This window comes from Crinia signifera, chromosome 1, assembly GCF_055691185.1.
Source record: "Crinia signifera chromosome 1, ASM5569118v1, whole genome shotgun sequence".
Lineage (NCBI taxonomy): Eukaryota > Metazoa > Chordata > Amphibia > Anura > Myobatrachidae > Crinia > Crinia signifera.
In genome coordinates, this window is record NC_139217.1 from 397,212,282 (window position 1) to 397,234,280 (window position 21,999).

The following is a 21,999-nucleotide window of genomic DNA, read 5'->3' on the forward strand; positions in this document are numbered from 1 at the left end:
GTAAACATGCATTCTCCAAGCCCTATATAGACGTCTTAGGACATACTGAACAGTTCCTAATGAACACAGCTACGGCCATGAGAATGCCATAGAAGAGAATGAAAGTAAACTAGGTCTGGTGTGTAGAAAGGTTTTTCTCCAGTTGTATATAGATAACAGCCATGGCCAGACAACCGATTCTTTCTGCTTGTCACAAACTAATTGTTGTGTCTGGAAGCTGCAGTCTCAATTTACTGCCACTGAGGCAGTGCTGAGTAAAGCAGGATGGCACCTTCGTGGAGGCTTCGTACGCAGGGCAAGCAACAGAAATCTTTTGGCCCTGGTGCACTGATATTTCTGGGGTCCCCCATCCCACCACCAAATTCCAAACCCACACAACCCTCTTCTGTATGAGCTTCACCTAACCTTTTGCGCTCCAGATCCTGCTTTCAGGTACGGACTTTCTCTCGTTCTCCATCCTACTGGCCTGGCTCCTGCTGCCTGCCTTGACACTTACACAAAAGAACGCAGAGCACTGTGAGCAGGCACGGCAGGCCATTCGCAGAGCGCAGAATAGACGACCCATGCATGCGCATTAGAAGTACAGGAGCCAGAGACTGAGGCCACAGCATCAGTAGTGGGTAAGGGTGTGCACCTGCGCAAAGTACAGAATCCAGTCACCGAATGGATGCTGCTCCGGGCTGTGCACACACAGAGTAGACGACTCAGAGTGCCAACCTGCCCCAGGGGCGTACACACAGTAGACAGCTGGGCTGTGGGGGTCTCTGACAGGCAAGCTAGTACAGGCGGCGGCCAGGCTGGGCACAGAAGCTCTAGGGCCCTTCACATTGCTGGGGCACATCACACTTGCCCCCCTTGACCCCCCCCCCCCGTCGCCGGCCCTGCCTGTAGGTAGCCATTCCCTAATTTACCTTGCATTCCTAGTCTTGCGGGACACAGTGAGGTAGACTCAGCAGCAGGGCCAGTGGTAGCCCCGTCTACGCTCAAGTAGGAGCCACTACTGGTAGTTACAAAGAAAAATTTCCATTGGTGGACTATAAAGTTTCTAGTAAACCCGAATAAATCAAATACCCGACTAAAAAATATATTTTTTCATTCACTTCTTGATCAAAATCAGACAACATTGACTTAATCCTTCAATCGTTGATTTAAGCATTCTGTTTGAGTGTGGTCATTTGGCTTCCCTGCCTCTATACATGCATTTATGAAAGCATCAGTCATTACCATCAGTGTAGATGTGCTTAATGCAGAAAGTTCTAGTAGTCAATTTGGTAGCAAAACTGTATGGAGTAGATCTGCCCAGTCAGATACCCATCATCAGCAGCAATTATCAGTTAGGAAACCATTTTGAGTTCCAGTGCTGAGTTAACCGTAAAGCATGGTCAGTAATGTCCAATTGTAACAATTGGGTAGATGTATGAAGCAGTGATAAGGGAGGTGTAGTGGCCCATGGTAACCAATCAGCTGCTCTATAATTTTATAATATGCAAATTATAGATATAAGTTCAGTGCTGATTGGTTGCAATGGGCCACTTTTCCATACATCTAGCCCAATGATACCCTATCTGAAGCCTCTTTGAAGTGATGCCCAGTCAGAATCCACAGCAGCTGGTGCCTTCAACTGATTCTATCCAGCAACCTAATAAATCACAAAACAGAATGCTGGAACAGTGGTAAACACTGCTATCTCATAAATTAAAATCTTCACCAAGGGCCTATCTATGGAGTTTGTACATTCCATTCATATTTGCATATTTTCCACAGATGCTTTGATTTCAATCCACACTCCAATAACCTTCTGTAGATTTGATTTTAACTAAAATCCATTCTGTGCGGCCCCTCTATGGGGATCGGGAGGACATATGGCCTAACCTTCCAGTCTCGACCTCTGCAGGAATGTTACAAGTCATTCAACGCTCCTGCATCATTATCCCAATATCAGAACACAGTGGTGTGTACCTAGCTTAATACCCAGTTAACTACCTACTGTATGTTAACACAGCACAGACAAAACACAGCAATGGTTATATATTAATATTTATTGAAGAACACACAAATATTCACTGACTAATTACAGGCACAGGCAAACAATAAAAAGGCTAGTTTAGTTCATGCGTAGAATAGCTGAGCAATGAGAGGCAGTGGGCTCTTCTAGCACCGGTAATCGGGGAGATGACGAGCATGTAAACAGAATAAAAAAAATATCAGAAAAGAAAATCAACAAATGCAAACCCAAAACCTTTTGGCAAGTTGTGTGCCTTCATTTGTGCAAATGCACCTAGAACGGAGAAGGTTACACCAGAGAATAAAGGGAGACCATTCACATAAAAGCACTCTTTGCATTGTGTACTTTTGCAGAGCAATGCAAACACAAAATTTATATATCAGATTATTGTAATAAGGTGCACAGAGGAAAGTGTTCTCCAAACTGCTTCCTCCAGGAGCATGAACTGTGCATGTTTTTCAGTTTCCTCACATGTAAACCCTGATTTCTACACAACTCTGAATAAAGACCCTAGAGGAGAATTTGGATTGAAATGACTGGAATTGCTAAAGGAGGCATTTAATGACACTTCACCTCCTGGACGCCCTATAATTTCAAATGTATCATTTTATGTTCAGTGTTATATACAGCCATGTGTCTCTACCCACATCAAAGACACAATGCACTACAATTGATTCAAATATCAAATGGAAGAGTATGTATTTGTTTGTCATGTTGGATGGAACAAGTTTGTACTCTAAAATCCCACATAAACTTGGGAAGGAAGTTATCTCAAGAAGACTTTAGATGGGGACCAGGAGGAGAGACACCAGCGCTTTATCACCGATTCAATCAAGTATATTTTAGAGCACAATTATTTTCTCTTTCAAGACACATTTTACCTACCGGTGATGGAAACGACCAGGTTCGATTCCAGTTACGCCAACCTCTTTATGGGGGAGGTTGAATTACATCATATCTGGGATCTTGGCATTGGGGCAAACCTGGACCTCTATGGCCGTTATATCGACTATTTTTTTATTGGGATGGGGACCCCAGTTCAGCAGTTTTATCTGTTAATCACCTCAACCTGAACACTTTTAACCTTCAATTCACCCACACCAGGACTTCCTTCCTTGACATGATCCTTTAAATAGAAGGTACATGATATTCACCTCAAATTTCCAAAGAAGTAGGCTCTACTGCCTACTTGCATTACAGTAGCGTGCACTATCCTCCGTGGAAAAAGGAATCTTAAAGTGGCAACTCTTATGGCTGTACAGGAACTGTACAAATCCTGATACACTTGAAAGTCAGGCTAAAGCTATGCTACAGTCTTTTGAACAAAGGGTTATCCCAAATACCTAACTGACAAAGCATATCAGGAAGTTATCACACTTGACAAAATAATACTACTCGGCAGCCAACAGAAAAAGAAAGAGGCCCAAGTAGTAACAGGCAAAAAACAACAGGTAACCATTATCTCCACTTTTAATAGTCACTCAACCAAAATCCATAACATCGGGAAAAACTATAAAGTCTTAAAAAAAGATGCTCTCCTACCACCAAATCCATTTATTTTTTTTAAGAAATAAAACATATTTTATCCTGGGATTAATAGATGAGGTTTACAAGCTTCTACTATATATGCTGCATGAATACGGTGCTTGAAAATCAAGTTCCCTATGTTTTTATGCTGGGATTGTTTTGTTTTATCTTTGTTGACAGAACTTGCGATTGACATTCATTTGAAGCATTGTTTTGTATTTAAAAACTTGAGAAAGTTCTTTCATATGTCAAAATGTATGTATTTGTAGCGTATTATTATTCTATGAACTTGTTTTGCTGTATCCAGGCAACCAGGATGCCGGTTGATGACCTTGCTCCGAGCGGGACCTGTGTGCGGTCAGGAAGAAATACTCATCTAATTCACAAGGGTATATGTAGGGTAAGTTTGTGTGTATTTATTCTGCTAAACACAAAATTAGATATGTGCACGTAGTGCATTTAGGTTGTCCTTAAGTAATATGAACTCTATAGATATCACTAGACCAGCGGTTCCTAAACTGTGTGCACTGGCACCGTGGGATGCCTTGGGTGCCCTGAATTGGTGGTCAATGACCCATTCAAACTTTTTAAGACCAATGTAATAGACAAATTGTTGACAAACAGAAGTGAATCATGTTCTCCACCACATATCTGACACTAAGGAAGTGATATAAACACAATTTACTTACCATATATACTTGAGTATAAGCCTACTTTTTCAGAACATTTTTTATGCTGAAAAAGCCCTCCCTCGGCTTATACTCGAGTGAGGGTCCCACTTGAGTCAATAAATTTTCCTATTTTTTTGTTGTGAGATTTAGGTGCCTCGGCTTATATTCGGGTCGACTTATACTCGAGTATATACGGTACATTAATCTTGTTTTCTGATTTTCTCAATTAGAAACTTTTGGGCTAGGGGTGCAGTGAAAAAACATCTGATACACACGGGTACCGTGACTGAAAAAAGTTTGGCAACCACTGCTCTAGACGGACTTGCCTTGCATTGACATTTGTAACCAAGGAGTAGACAAACACCGGAAGAAATGCAAGAATATATAGGATTTCTGGACATGGACTAGTAGGTAGGCCCATGTCTGTGGTGGCCTTTTTGTAATTCAGTCCTAGCAAATGAACTGCAAATATGTTCTTTTTACAAAACATACTCTGCCCAATATGATCCGTGAGGTAATTGTGGTTATACAGAGTTCTGTTCTGAGCATCATTGCAACCTGCCCTCTAGAATGCATGCGAAGGAAAACTACATTCCTACAGCATCCATTTGATTAAAAGATGGGGGCTGCAAACGCATGGTTGCCCTCTGCTGCTTCAGAGGAGAAAATGCTACATCACCGCAGCTAGACTGTATTTAGCATGTACTGTATGAGCAGGTCTGAGTAAGAAGGTGGCCTAAGCTACTGGGTTGTATCACTTACTTGTACAGGTTGAGTATCCCGTATCCAAAATGCTCGGGACCAGGAGAATTTTGGATAACGGATTACTCCGTATTTCGGAATATATTAATATTTCAATGCTGTATTTTGAAGTATCTTGCATTTATGCTGTATAAACACATCAAACACATGAAATGCACACAAATATATTTTATTTGTTCAAAAAACAAGGTTTCAAAACATGAAACTAAATTTGTGTACTATCTCAGATACTGAATTTGAATGCCAAGCAATCATTTTCTTGTACATATATAGTGCCAGTTACATATCATTCCCTCAGTAGTGCTGTTACAATTGTCCCTAGTGAGTTTTTAGCAAAAAAAAAAAAATTTTTTCCCCACTTTCTGGAATGTATGGTTTTTGGAATAATTCGGATAACGGATATTCGGATACGGGATACTCAACCTGTACTTCTTTCTGAAGAAGTAAAATTCAAAGGGTTCAGCAAGATTGCTGGGTAAGAGCAAGCCCTCCCCAGAGGGCATGACTGGTGTCCGAAGCTGTTATTTAGCAGACAAAAAAAGCTCTTAAATTCACAGCATTTTTATGCCGAGGAAATATATAATCTATGATTAGTTGTTCAGTATTAGTTGTAGAGTATTCAAGGGCGGTCACTATTTCCGACAGGGTAAATAGCGCCCCCCGCCTAATAATGCTGCCATTTCCGACAGCATTGAAAGCAGTCTGACAAAACATATCAGACTTTATAACTAGTTGGATCTGTTTAGTTGGAAATGGCCACAGATAGTAGAATTCTTGGATGTTTTTCGACAATCTGCAGCCATTTTCTACACTAGGAACATTGAAGGACTGTTGAGTTCCTGTCTTGCAGAGAAAAAAAAACTAGGATTCTGATTGTCGAGGACGTTCCTACAATAGGAATCCCCGATAGAATACCCCCTAACACTCGTACAACAGTTGCAGAAATGATAACCTGCTGCCTTAAAATGTAGCGTGCAGCCTTTTAAAATCTGTCATAACATGCACTCTGCCTGTGTGACCCTATCTAACCCATGTTAAAAAAACAAAACAAAAACAACCTATCAGCAGCTTAGGGAATGAAAACTTTTGGGTTCTTCGATACAAAATGTAGAAGAGCCTCCAGCACAACACCTATATACTATAGGATCAGGTCATGATCCTAACTAGATAAATGACAGGCCTTCGTTTAGCAGGTTGCCACTACTTGATAGAATGACATCTCTGAGGTTTCAACAGATAAAAATCTGAGACTGCCTTAAGCCCTGTATGGCACTAGATTTGTATGCCTATATTGGTGGTGCCGCGGGTGACTGATATAGTCCATAGACCATGGGTCTTCAACCTGTGGCCCTCCAGATGTTGTGAAACTACATGTTCCAACATGCATTGCCACATTTTTTCCTATAAGAGCATGCCTAAATTGTCAGTGCATGCTGGGACATGCAGTTCCACAACATCTGGAGAGCCACAGGTTGAAGACCTGTGCCATAGACAATGAAAAATATCTTTAATGATATCGTTCAGTGAAGTCATTGGGATCCCACTGAAAACACAGGTTGTTGGCCAAATTGATCTGCATGTTCAACTGATGACTTCGCTAATGATGTGCGGGAGTGCATATTTTAATGATATTGAGCATACACACTACCCATTTTTGTTAAATGTAAATGTAAAATATCTCACTCAGAAGGGCCCTTCTGAGGGTCAACTTTTCAATATTTGGGTAGTGTGTAGAGGCCTGTGACTAGGAAGGTGGGGTATGTTTTCTGTATATTATTTGTATATGGACAGATATACTGTATGTATCGGTGTACAGGATTTAGCCACATTTCAAAACCTTATCATGTGTTCATAGATTGACTGAATGTGTTGCCTATTAGCACTAGAAATATTCAGACATAGACAGTAGGACTCTGAATTAAAACTCCTGAAAAGCAAAATGTAAATGTAACTTCTTTTATGTAATAGTTTCATGCACCTGATGTTTCCTTTGCAGTCATTTTCAACCCAAGTTATAGGAATATGCATTACAATTTAAAACATCCATATATCTACCAATATAGATTATTACAGATCAGTTGAGTTTCACCTGGCTTGCACAATTAAAACAAATACCACATTCAAGAAGATTTATTTTACAGCACATCTGATACAGGAGACCATGACGTTAAACTTCAGCATTTTCATTACAGTGTTAAAATAATTAATTTATAAGCCAAGTTCAAAAGGAAAAAAATAATACCAATAATTACACTACTACCGGAATAGACATTTTCCCCCAAAATGCAACAACTGCTACCAGTTATGTTACTCTGAAATGCATTGAAAGTACGGTGAAAGTACCATACTTCCCAGAAATAATGTATCCCACAACAGAGGAACATATAGGAATGATCTTCAGTGATTAAACTCTACTGATCACCTGTAGATAGTGGAGCTAGACACTTTGTTGGCTACACCAATATTCATCTTATCAGTTCTCTAGGAAATAACATCACGGAAACGCAACAAACGGAGATGATTCTAATGAACTTTGGTACAGCCCACAAAAGCCCTGCAACCACTGTATGCAGGCAACAGACTCATGCTAATAAAATACAAAAACAATAACTAATTTGTCACTACCACCACTGCAGGGGGGACTAGACCGCTATGTGGATCAGAGCGTCAGCAATGTTCTTACCTCAAAAAGACCCCCATTACCCACCATGCTCTTCTGAGTATGCAACTTGTACAATGAAGGCCCATTTGGTTGCAACAGAAAAAAGGGGGCCTTGGAGGGTGGACTGGCATCACTTGGCCCAAACTTTATTAATGGACACAGCGGTATTGTGTTTTGCCCATGAGGGTAACACTGAGTATTTAAAGAAATGATGGGATTTTTTTGCTACCGTAAATACTTTCTGTGGACGCAGCGGCAGCCTAGACAGAGCAACACGCCTTACGTAGGGACCGCGTTTCAGCCAGCCAGTAGTGGTTTTTCTTAGCATTGTTATGTACAGGGCAGTGCTAGCTTCAAATGTTTCATATTTGCACAAACCACCCCAGCAGTTCCTTCACTTACATTATTTTTAAATATTTTTTTGTAACCTTATTGGAGCTTCAAATAAAAGGGCAGAAGAATGCTATTTAAAAGAAGGCAAGTTTGGCACTTTTATACTGATATCACCAATATTAATGTTTCTTGGCATCTCAGGAAGGTTCATGTTCTTTACGGCAGACACAGCCCGTGCTGGAGCGCCTGCTAATCCAGCCTGCGTACAGAATAGAAAAAAAAATAATATTATTGTCATTGCCTTTAGACTGAGAGACGAAGGCCAGTTTACAGAATTAAAGGTCACAGAAGTTGCATGGGGTCTCCTGGGTTGCATGAAATGGATTAATATGAATTAAGGATTAGACAGGGTACAAAGACAAATGCATGACATTTGAACATTAACATGATTATGAGGTGGCTTATGAGGTGCTCTGAAGTACATGGTCTACCAGCTGGGAGGGTTATACTCATTGTAAGCTCCAATCTTTTTGGTTCACCAGGCCCTAAGTAATAATTCCAAGAGATAAGTTACTAAGCATTATCCTGTAGTGTAGTACAAGTGAGAACACTGCTTTGCTACAAACTGAATTTCTTAGGTCTGGAATGAATATTCATTTTTTTAATATATATACACACATTGTTTTTATTAGACAAATATGGTGGAAGTATAGGACCATTAGGCCAACCTGACCACATCTATACCAAATGAAAAATGCATGAGTTTACAGACAGCAGACTTCCGTAATACTACCAATTGTAAATAGAACATAGCAATAGCAAAATATTTAGCACCATCGCAGTACAAGCTAGTACTATGAAATATAACATACACTTTTTGAGTTAAGTATGTTAACATACACTGAACCAGTTTACCTGTAATAGTTCTGCAAGGAAAGGGCCTACAATACAAATGAAATACAATGATCGAAATAAATACTAATATAACCAATGTTACCTAGCTTATCCCTTGTAAAGGATATATATAGATGTTCAACAAACCTTGTAATGCAAAGTTCTTCCACAACTTTGATTTAGGCTGTGTACACACAGGCGGTAACAATGTGTATTGTTTTTTGCAATCACATGGTAGAATGCCGTGAAACACAGGTTGCAATGTAATTTGTACATTTAGCATGCATAAATAAATGCATTCATTCTACTTTACACTGTAAAGTGTAATATGCACACAATTTATTGCTGCATTATTTTCATTTACAGTATAAATTGGGAGAAATTCTATATATGAAGCTGAAGTAAAGAAAAATGACAGGTGGCGTTGCTGAGGAAAGTTGGTATTACTTTTGTGTATTACCATCTTTCAAACAACGCCATACCAAATTTCAAATTGATTCATAGGTTAGTTTTTTTTCCACCATGACAATGCACCAGCTCCCTCATGCAGAATTTGTGTGGCCAAATTGCATTAATTGCGCTATGAATTTTTTTTCTTCCCGCGAGCCACAGAAAGTCGTCGCAGGGAGCCAAGTCGGGTGAGTATGGTGGATGCGGCAACAATTCATAGCGCAATTCATGCAATTTGGGATGAAGGAGCTGGTGCATTGTCGTGGTGGAAAAAAACATCCCATGAATCAATCTGAAATTTGGTATGGTGTTGTTTGAAAGATGGTAGTACACGATAGTAATACCAACTTTCCTCAGCATTGCCACCTGTCTTCAAACACGGGTACTTATTGATTCAACCTCATACAGTATATATATACACTGGCATAGCTGCCTTACATGAGGTATATCACAATGCACACAGGTCAGCATAGCTATTTAAGTTACTTGCCTTTAAGATAGCTTTGTACAAAATAAATACATTTTACATTTGAGACCCATTGCATGAGACAGAAATTCCCATTGATTTTTCAAAGAATTTTTTTATTATGGTGAAACATCAGCAGAAGGGTCAGAGCTCGGTTTCATGGTAGCCAGAAGTCAGATGAAAGAAAACGTCAAGTCAACCATTTCTATCACAATTCAGGTTCCACAATAGAGAACTATAAAGGGTTCACACATTAATCTACACAATACATATGAGCTACGGCAGTATAAATGGGCTTATGAAGCTAGGATGCGATGAGGAGAGGGTGAGAGGATGGGAGCAGAGTCACAAGGTAAAACAGCATGTGATAAAAGCTACCTCAATGAGTCAAACAAATGAAAAGAACCAGAGAAAGAAAACAAAATGAAGTCTGCAAGTATATCAAAATGAGGCCAAGCTAAGACTTGTACAGACATTGGATTCAATTCAAGCTATGGAATCACAGGGAAAGTAATGTGAAGTGATGATCAGTTACTAGATCAAATTCTTATGCCAGATCCACAAAATAATTGAAAAGAAATATTGAAAAAGTAAATAAATGTAAAAAAAACAAAAAACTACAAGCATTTTCAGTGTAATAAAAATATACAGGCCTATATACATATAAAATATAACGGTCAGAGGTTAGTCATTATTTTGTCTTCTGAGATAACTTGCAGGACTAGTCTGACCATGATGACCCATGTTTTATTAATAACATGGTTATTGTACATGTGTATCAATCCATTGTCCTCTCACACAGAAATTGTACCGAACGGTGGAAGGTATGCTTACTGCACACAATACAATCACCCCAACTGAGGGATCTCTTCCAATTATTTGTATTTCTTTTTCAATAAGAAAGCAATTTTTTTGCACCTTTATCAACTATCGGAAAGGTTCCAGTAGACATGGGGTCGTTCTAACCTTGAACAATTATCAGTGATGGAAATAGACTCCATCTTTCAGTATAATGTCCCTCTGAACTGCACATGAGTTACATAGCATGTGGGACAGAATATAAAATCCAACCCGGTGAATATTTTAATATCACCCCCAGACCTTTCCTGAAAAGAGATCATACGCATCTTATATTTCCTTCCTTCTAGGTGTATAAGCCATGCAAAAAAATAAATAAATTGTAAAGCATTAGGCCTACTCTTCACCCAAACAAGCTCAAGTCAGTGAACAAAAAGGCCTAAATGTTATGATACAATGCTTGCATCAAGTTTGCTTGGAACAAGCGAGGACAGGCACAAAATGGCTGCCTCTCCTTGTGTGGGTAAAGGATAGACTTAAAATACTTTCTGATTAATGGAATTTAATTATATTGCAAATGCAACCGAATAAAAGGGAGATTAAAAATGTAATATTTTGGATTTAAGGGTTTCCATTATAAGGTTGTTAAACTTTGTTGGATTAAACTGGTGTTCTGTGGACTTTGACATTTGGTTTTGAAGAATAATTAGGTTAAAAAAAACATGAACTGGGTGTTTTAAGTGTATATATACTTGGGCATACACTATAAAATGTAACAGATTAAATATGGTTTTCAGTGATTTCCATTTCTACAGTGTCTATCAAATGCAAAAAAAAAACGCCTCCGCTTTTTAGATTTCTGTGTAAGTATACTGTACATTGCCAGGACAATCACTGTAGATATGAAGCATACAATTTCAACTACTGCTATGCCACAGACATAATGTAAACAAGTATGCCACTGATAACTGGTTAAGTACATCAACATGAAGTTATTTCACTACTTAACACCAAAATAATTCATTCTATCAGCTGGCAGAAGCTTTGAAAACAATGGATGACTCTGTAAATTGAACATATAAAATAAGAAATAAATCTAGTATGTGACTAGTCTTAGAGATGTGCCATTGTATAACAGACCAAATAAAGTTGGCTACTTGCGCAGCATATTATCAAGCTTACATAAAGAAACACACCCCGCAAGTTCATATCGTCATTGCCTGCGATCTAATAAAACCAAACAAATTTGCACATTCACTTATGAAATGTATGCTACTTCCAACACTGTCAAAAAGATTACCCTAAATAAAGCGGGAAACTGTACATTCCTTAAAAATTTAAAAAAATTAAATAGGGCAAAATCACGCTAGGAACCTTTCCGGAAATGTGAAAACAGCCTTTTAGCTAAACAGCATACTTTAGATAGAAAAGACCAAACTTGACCTTCGTACAATAAACCGGTACGTTCCACTAGCTTTAGTAGCATACTCTGAGCTCACACATCAAAAACAAATGTGCAAGCACAAAATATTGTTACTTAACTTATCTATCCAAATAGTAACTTGAGGCCCACCTAATCTGGTCATCTTCGTGAAAGTAGTACTAACAAACAAAACTTGTATGAGGCATAATCAAAGAACATTTACTAGATCAGTTTACTACAAATGCTACAAGACGAGAACCAAACAAAAGGGAAAAAAAACAAAAACAGCAGCCAACAGCAAAGTGATGAACAAAAACACAAAGCATGAGATGCTGCAAAATCTAGAAAAGCATTAGTTAATCAAAATGAAAGAAAATCGGCACTAATAACGACTGTGTGGCTGGCACTTGTTTATGTTTAGGGTGTGGCCTAAATATAATGTCATGGACATCATTTTGCTTTGCCTTTCTCAGTACATCAAGGATATTTCTGCAGCAGTACCTGGGTCTACCTGTCCTGCCTGGGAGACTGAAAGATAAAATTCTGTAAGAAAGAAGAGTTTATATGAACAATGACAGACCGTCCTTCCTTAGGGAACATTGTAAAAGTTAGCAAATTAAATCCATGGGACTATATTACTAAACTCTGCATATTGGAAAATGGGGGATTTAATTACAGCTTCTTTAAACAAAAATATTCTCGTAACAAGCCTCTTAAGTGACTTGATCAAAATCAAGGATTCGTTTTTAATGCAATATTATACTAGAACCATAAAAATCCATTCACATTTTTGCTATTATGTACTGGAAATAGTTGACCAGCAATATAGGTGAGAGAGGGAAAGGAGTACTGATTTTTCCAACATGCATTTCAGTAAACTTAGTCCATAATGCGTATCAGTCTCCTACACACAGTATACATGCGCAGGAGAACGCAACCTAAGAGAGACTAACTAGAAACAAGTAATAACTGATTCACAAACCACTAGATTCTAGCAGAGCAATAGATTGCACACTCTTTGATATTAGTTTAGCAGAAAATGGCTGCCTCCATTGTGTATTAGATACATGCTACACCTGAAAGAGTACTTAAGGGAAATCTTCATAAACGTGTATACAGCATGAAGTGAAAACTGTATGGTCTACCAGAAACGATGTCACTATGGACGATCATTGACATCACTGGAATCAACTTAAAGTGCTAGTGATGTCAGCAGGGATACACCACAGAGGAAACATGTTTAAATACCTTAAAGAAAATATATCTACCAATTTTGACAATAAACATGAGTGGCTCATGGATCATTCTATAACTTTCTCCTAATAAGGGGAGTAATTTTCCTTTAAAACATTGGCATACCATAGTACAATTGGAAATAATGGGAGCTATTGGGAATTCCATTCCATGCTTTCTGAGAAAAAGAAAAAAAAGCCACAAGACAAAACATGAGACTTGGCTTTAGATCCAGGGAAAGAGCATGCAGGAATCCAGAGGTTGGCCTGGTTCTTCAAGGACAGATGTTTCACCAGAATAATGAAGATTTGAGGAGCAGATGGTTCAGTTTTAAAACTATTTCAATACCAAAATGTTTGGCATCTCTTACCTCTCAAACCGAGTTATACAAAAAGGAAATGCCATTTTAAAAGAAGTGCAAAAAACATGTCCTGCATGTTACATAATCAGCATTCCGTGCATTATCACACTTTAATCTATAGTATATGCTTAAAGAATTGCACAAATGGAATTTGTGTAATTTAAAAAGTACACCCATGAAATCATTTTGCAATAGAATACACAAAGGAGGAGTACAAAGTAATAACATCTGATGAACATTGAAAAGTATTTGGATTACAATTACAGAAAGCTAATATTTACAGCGTTAACATATGTCTGGAGTTCTCATCTATTTATTTTGTAAGCCTTGGGTATTCACAGGCTAGCTCCACCTAAAAACACATTTTTAATTTTTAACTGTTTAACACTTTTTTTTTTTTTTTAAACATGACAACCCATCCATTTCAATACCAGATCAAACTTGTATGGCATGAGTAGTTTAAATGGGAATTATGTTTTTTAGTGTAATCCAGGCATGGTAAACCTTTGGCCCTCCAGCGGTTGTTTTGCTATGCTAAAACTATTGCAGTGCATGCTGGGGAAAGGTTCCCCATCTAAGGTGTATAATCAAACAAGCTAAATCATGTTTTTTTTTTTTTCTGGGAGGACAGATGGGACATTTTTGGTAGGGACACTAAATTTGTGCACATTCACCCAGGATCTTACATTGAAGAATACACTCCTTAACAGTCCTAATAATGTGCAAAAGGTAAGATAGGACAGACAAATATTGAGCAGGCAGAACATGTGTTTGCCCATCAAGTCCTCATGTTATTCTATGGAGCCAACATATACTAATAAAGTTATATACATTCTTCAAATGGAAAATCCATTGATAACATAGGCAGTACCTGTATTTAAATACTGCTCTAACATGCTACATCTATATGCTCCAGATAGTCCAGCGGTTCTCAAACTGTGGGTCCTGACCCCAAACTGGGACCCAACCTTCTCAGCATGGGGTCACGACTCCATGTTGCTGACCATCAGGCTGAAAAATCTGTTGCATTGTCTGTTATTTAGACTCCTCCCATAATTTTGTGCCTCCACAATGCTGCCATGTATGTGCTGTCTGCTGACTACACATGTGATGTGATGACCTTCTGCAGTAACTTGCTGGGGTCCTGTAATTATTTTTATTGTCAGATGGGGTCCCAGAGCAAAATAGTTTGAGGACCCCTGAGATAGTCTATGCAGGATCATGCACAGTCTATGCAGGATCATGTACACCCATAATTTAATGACCAATACCTGTATTTTGCACCACTTACATACACTACTTAAAATGACTTTGCTCCCCACCAAAATGTACTGGAATATTTCTTGATACTTGAAACTGGATTTCTACCATGAATCACTCAAACAAGGATGATGCTGCCACTTGGATTTAATGATATTCCTGAGAAACATCTGTAATGATGAAAACTATCCTTGCTAACAGCAGTTGCGAAGGAGTGTCCATTATTCTGAAAAGCCAGAGTGAGCCTTCCAACTGTTGATTTCTGGGAGGTATCCTATTTGTAGGCTATCAGTAATTATAGTACCCAGGATTTTGAATCAGGCAAAATATTTTTCACATTATCCTTTTGCTACATGTAAAATTTGAATACACATTTAATATACAGATTATTTATAAAACATCTTAGAAAATGCTTTAGATACGGAGGAGACACATCAGCACAAATGGTTAATGAATGAGCTGCTGTTTTTGATTTGGAGATCAGAATTCATCAGAATTATTCAAAAGAACAGTGAACATACATCAATAACAGTAATGTACAGTTCCCATAAAATGACCAAAACAGAATGTACCCAATTCAAGCATATCGCACACTTAGCTGCACAACAATGCCCTTATTCCCTTCTAGAGTATGTAATTGTCATTTATGCCATATAAAACACCTAAGTGTAATAGAGTGTACATCCGGTTCCATTTAGTCTAATTTTCTATTAGATTTGACTTTTGCAGCTGCATTTGATGCCAATTCGATCATGATGCGCACTCCCGTTTAGTCTATATAGAATAGAAAAATAGTGTGCATGCAAGACTATATAGTAAAGATCGGTACTTATGTAGTATCTGGGCTGCCGATTTTTTGATTGTATGCCTTAAGTTAAGGCATACAATCAGATGCGATGCGATATCGCATCGCATCACATGCGACCATCGGATGCGATGACCCGATTTTTCCATAGGAATCAATGTTAAAATGGACTTAGTCCATTTTAACATGGAATTCAATGGGAAAAAGGGGTCCTTTTCATACCCCTACTATCCAAGTGGGCATGGAGTTGGATATAAACCTGTGGCGAGCGTAGCGAGCCACCGAGCCCGAAGCGTGGCGAGCGAAGCGAGCCCCGCGAGGGGCCGGTATTCTGTGTCCGCTCGCCACGCTTCGGGCTCGGTGGCTCGCTACGCTCGCCACAGGTTTATATCCAACTCCATGCCCACTTGGATAGTAGGGGTATGAAAAGGACCCCTTTTTCCCATTGAATTCCATGTTAAAATGGACTCAGTCCATTTTAACATTGATTCCTATGGAAAAATCGGGTCATCGCATCGCATCGATGGTCGCATGCGATGCGATGCGATGTGCCCGATCCGACCCGATTTAGAAATCGGCAGCCCAGATACTACATAAGTACCTAAAGATCTTTATAGTCCGAATCTAATGCATTTTGCTTGCTGTGTGATTCGATCAGATTAAAATCGAACCAGGATCTATTCGCAAGTCAATCGCACCATGTGTATGCCCTTTAAGAGTGGTATCCCACAAGCTGGAAATATGCAACTCTTATAATGAACATTCAAAACACTCTGAGTGTATGCTGAAATATAACGTACAGTACTTCAGTTAGAAAGTGATCAAGTGTTTAGAAGCTATTAGTGTTTTGAAAACCGCTTGAATGATGAAATAGCGCGTGCAACATCCTCTGTATTATTTATAGGAATAAATGGGTTTCATTTGGAATGATGTGCTTCAAACTTTGCAGTCGAAAGCACCTTGGTAACACCATCATGTTTCACAAATATTAAAAAATTAAATGTAGAAATACAGAATGGAGGCATGAGTGAAAGAAGGCATGTGTAGCAGTTTATGTAACTCTAACATATACTAGGAATGGACTCCTAGTATAGTGGATATAAATAGATACACATAAGTAAATGAAACACTAACAATAGGCTAATTTACATCAGTAAATTCATCCTCAGTATTGCTACAATGGTAACATCATTATGCCAAGTGATATTTATACATAAACATTACGAACAGCAGTTGCATTAAAGTCTGACATCTTGCTCTGATAGCTATGTGTCTGTATTAGTGCCAAACTGTTTGAACACTCCAATTTGATAGAAATTCTCGTACAGTATGAAGCCACTGTACTATAACTCAGTGGTGGATAAGGAACCATAAAAGGTGGCGGATGTGTTTCATGAAGGACCTTTTTATCCCTGACATTAAGGAGGACAAACATAAAAGGGAAGTGTGCTATATAAATTGGCATCCTATCAGACCAGCCGCCAGTTACAAAGTACCAGCAGGGTGGTATTCTGTCCATGACCACATCATTTAATTCTGTTAAAATGTGAAAATAATTCCTATTGACAATTAAAATGTCACACTGTGACCCTGCTCTTAGCTTTTAAAAATCCCTCAAAATTAAATATTTATATTCCACCCAATATGTGTAAAATATTCATCCGCTGTTTGCTGATTCTATGAACATTGCTCTTACAGTGTCCATGCTGACCTATGTCGACATAGACAGAAAAGAAATCTGAAAAAAAAACTGTCGACCTTTTGCTTGTAGACAGACTCTGTAGATCTAAAAGACCAAACCTATTTAATCTGACTCTATTTTAAATTAATTACATTTATGGTCAATGTAATAGACAAAACCAGTGTTTGTGGCTTCAAATCATAAAAAATGTGGACAAACAGAAGCAGATCCAGTCCCTCACCACATAACTGACTCTAATGGTGTGTACACACTATCGATTTTGGCTTGCAATGCGAACTGATCGCATCGCACGGCGCATGCCATTTGCATACAATTTTGACTATATAGTCTATGCAGCCAACTTTCTGGCTGTGATACGGGAGTGTGCATCGGGATCGCAAGGGTTAAAACCCATGCAATCCTGATGAGATTTTGACTATATAGTCAAAATCTCATGCACATTGTACAAGTGTGTACACACCATAAGAATGTCATAAAAACACAATTTACTTAATATATTATTTTCAAAATTTCTCAATAAGAAACTGTTGGTCTAGGGGTGCCACAAAAAAAATCGTTTTACTTTAGGGTGCCCCTTGGCTGCTCCCAAAGTCCAATCAGCTGGCCCCCTTAGTCCCCAACAACGATCTCCGGAAGCCGCTGCTGCTACAGATAGTGCGGGCACTTCCTGGTGCCGCTAGCTGGGAGCTGTAGCAGGTGTGCATAGCAATCTGGGGGAGAGGACAGAGTTCGGTAATGGGCATGGCCTCAACTCTTGTGCGCTGCAGTCTGACATAGAGGAAAGAACACCCGGCTGCTGCTGTGCCAGAGCTGTGTTTTGAACCTGTGCCTGGGAGTCACGTCTCTGAGACCCCAGGGTAAACTCCTATGGAGTCTGTGACAATTGTGTGCGCTGTCAGTGTGTGCGTGTGGAGGAGAGATGTGTGAGAAGGAGGTGCATGTGTGTTGGGGGGTAGGTTGCTGTGTGTGATAAGGGGTTGCCAGCAGTGGTGGAAAGGGGCACCAAGGCACGTTCCCCCTGTCACTGTCAAGAATTTTTCTTTTATTCTATTTTGCATTGCTGTGGAATCTGTTGCTGCAGTGTTATGACTGGAGGTAGAGGCAGCAGGCTTTCAATGCACTGTCTCCCAGAATTGCTGCAACTTCTCCAGGAAGCTGGCATAACTTTACCACCAGCGCCAGCTGCAGGACTCATCTCTATTAGAGGAGTCTGTAATGTAGAGGGGTCAGGGGATATGGAGCGGTCACTAGTGTAGTGGTTGGTATCTAGGAGTCAGTAGTGTAGAGGTGGGTATAGTGGGGTCAGTAATGCAGTTGCGGGTATAGAGGCATAGGATATAAAAATGCAGAAATACGCCCTATGAGGTACAATCCCACCCCCCTCAAAAGAACCCACCCTCTCAAAAGTTCCTGCCCCATTAGGGCCACTTTCATACATTTTCCAGGTTGCTTTTTCATCCCAATCCGCCCCTGGTCAGCACACTGGGGGAAGATCCCAACAGTCATTTGGGGTTGGGATCCCCACTGTCATTAAGCCGACATCGGGATCCCAACTGTCAAAACTCCGACAGACTGTTGCCCGACGGCTATCGGCTATTCTCCACCATGGGGGTCCACGACCCCCATAGAGGGAGAGTAGAATAGGTGGCGAATGTAGCAAGCCACCGTGCCCGCAGCATGGCGAGCCTGCAAGGGGCTTTGTTGCACTCGCCATGCTGTCTGAGTCCGGGCAGTCGGGATCCCGACGTCGGGCTAATGACTGTCGGAATCCCGACTGTCGGTACCCTATACCACACCCGGGGTGAGGATGGGAGGATGTGCCCTGCTCGGTGGTCAGCACCCTGCCCTAAAAAAATATTCTACAGACAAAGTACAGAGGTGTGACAGTAAGAGAAGCATGTCTGATTCATCATTTCAGACTGTTTATTATGGTCTTGACCTCTGGTTATCCTTCACCAAGGTAGAGAGGATTTACTTGGTTTTATGCTAATCTCAAAAGGGCATGTTATTGACTGTGTTTTGGATAGCCAATAAGATAAATCCAGACAAATCAAAATTTGTGCTAATTTTGGAAAAAAGAACCAAATAAATCTGCACAAGCTTATCCCTATACAATAGTTACAGGGGCACCCTACTGGAGTCTGGTAGCAGCCAAAGAGATAGCACATTGGTCCTATTTTAGTGTAGATTCCAATTGAACTGGTGAATAGAAATACTGCTTTATAATTAGCACTACTGGGTTATTTGCTCATCCAATTTTTGCTGTTTTGTGTACAGTTTTCATTAGTACTATAAATGGACTATCCAAGCTAATCATCATAGTGCACAATTAATGAGGACCTTCTTAATTTTTTTTTGAACTTCTTGTCATTTTCTAATGACAAAACCTGGATAAATGGAGAGGTTCGTTCCCTACTGGTGGACGGGGACAATGCTTTTAGATCTGGTAATCTGACCATCTTCAGGGCTGCCCATTTAAGATTAAAAAAGGAAATTTTTAGGGCAAAAAGGCCTTTTCTGTAAAACTATAAAAAAAACATTCTCAGGGTAACGACACCAAATGTTTATGGAAAGGCATCCAAAACAGTACGGACTATAAAATAAATAAAAACTCCATGTCCCACGAATGTGACCCCTCCTTAGGAGGAGACACTTTACATACTTTTTATGCCCGTTTTGATAGACCAATTGTGCCATTGTCCCTCTAGGTAGGAAATTCAGAGGATGTGGGGCTCTTGGAACTAGAGGAGGAGTCTGTTAGACAGTGCATTGCTAGGACCAAGGGATTTAAGAGAAAGTTTTATAGGAGTGCGCAGTACAGCCTGCTGGAATTTTTACTTTTAATTGTCTTAGTGCATGTTGTGTGCCTAAGTGCTTTAAATCCACAATTATTAGACCGGTCCCTAAAAAAGGCAGGGCCGATAGCCTGAATGACTATCGTCCGATTGCTTTAACGTCCCTTATCATAAAAGCATTTGAAAGGCTGGTTTTAGTACACATCAAGAAATGCATTCCACCTGGTCTTGACCCTTTTCAGTTTGCCTATAAGGCAAATAGATCTACAGATGACGCGGCACTCACTCTACCACCTTAGAATCAAAGGGTTCCTTTGCTAGAGTTTTATTTGTAGATTATAGCTCGACTTTTAAAACGGTAGTTCCGTCATCGTTAGTGAGCAAACTTTCTAATTTTGTGTTAAGTGGGTATATGTGTAGATGGATTCTGGATTTTTTTTATCAAATAGGCCACAGGTTGTCAGAATAAAAGACAAAGTATCCGGTGAGTTGATAGTTAGCATAGGTTTCCCATAGGGGTCCCATAGGGGTGCGTGTTGAGCCCTCTGTTGTACTCCATGTTTACTTATGACTGCTCCTCAAGCTCTGAATCTGTCCAGATCATTACATTTGCAGACAATATTGCTATAACGAGCCTTATTGTTAACAGCAATGAAACAGATTACAAGCTGGAAGTGTCCAGACTGGAGTCTTGGAACAGGGATAACTGTCTGGTCCTAAATGTGAACAAGACTAAAGAAATGATTGTGAACTTTAGGAAGTCCCACTAACATTCATACTGCCCACAAGTCTTGAATGGCCAACAAGTTGAGTCTTTTCAAATTTTAGGCATAAATATGTCAAAAGACCTTTTATGGAGTACGCACATAAATATTGTCATAAAAAAGTTTACCAGCATATGTTTCTCTTGAGGACACTATGGGGGTTATTCTAGTTCACTCGCAAAGGCACAATCACTCTCTAATGGACAAAAGCATATGCACTGCAGGTGGGGCTGATGTAACATGAGCAGAGAGAGTTAGATTTGGGTGTTTTATGGTTTCTGTGCAGGGTTTATTTTTACACTGCAATATAGATATCCGTTTGAAGTACAAACCCCACCCAAATCTAATTCTCTCAGCACGTTACATCAAGCCCACCTGCAGTGCATATGGTTTTGTCCATTAGAGAGTAATTGTGCCTTTGCGAGTGAACTAGAATAACCCCCTATGTTCGGCTGGCATGTGTAAGAGAACTACTACTCTAGTGTAATTGAAAGTGTTCTCACCTATGGTGTTCTAGTATTGTTTGGCTCCTGCTCTGCTGCTGACCGCAAATCTCCTCAGAGAGTGATATCATTGGCAAGCAAAATAATTGGGGTTGCCTTACCAAGTATCCAACATGTATATGGGAACCGGCTCCTCTCAAAGGCAAAGAGTATTTTGAGGGATCCCTTGCATCCCAGTGGAGAACTGTTCTCTTTATTACCATTGAACAGGAGATATTGTGCAATTTTGTGCAGATAAAGGTGATTTAGAGAGTTTCTTCCCGTTGGCAATTTGTACTCTGAATAATTAGTGGGAATAGTTGGATTTATGCATGACCTTGCATTCCGATGTCGCTTTCTTTTTGTTTTCCTATGCTGTAGTGTTCATACTTGAATTTCTTTAAGTGTTCATTACATTTGAGCATTTGATGACAATAAAGATATATTTGATTGATTTGATTAAGTTAACTCTGTAAATGTTGCCATTCAAATGCTTGACTTAAGCTAGGCTGAACTCTGTGGTTAATGAGTAACTGAAGCAAGAGGAAATTAGTCCTCTGGTCTTCCCTATAGTGTTGTGTCAACATATTCAATAGAGGTGCGGCA

At 39.5% G+C, this 21,999-nt stretch overlaps 1 protein-coding gene across 2 annotated transcripts in view; it reads right to left on the reverse strand.

The window, feature by feature from the left end:
• Positions 1–7,080: 7,080 nt before the first annotated feature.
• Positions 7,081–21,999, reverse strand: part of AP3S1 (adaptor related protein complex 3 subunit sigma 1) — a 63,701-nt gene continuing 48,782 nt past the window's right edge. Inside the window, exons 6-7 of one of the 2 annotated variants that reach the window (XM_083151624.1) lie at positions 12,493–12,534; positions 8,083–8,219 (exon numbers count right to left, since the gene is read on the reverse strand). In XM_083151624.1, the coding sequence (XP_083007750.1) occupies positions 12,499–12,534 (36 nt within the window). In that variant the 3' untranslated portion in view covers positions 8,083–8,219; positions 12,493–12,498. Of the gene's footprint in view, positions 8,220–12,492; positions 12,535–21,999 lie in introns of both variants that reach the window. The other variant, XM_083151623.1, reaches the window with a different exon arrangement.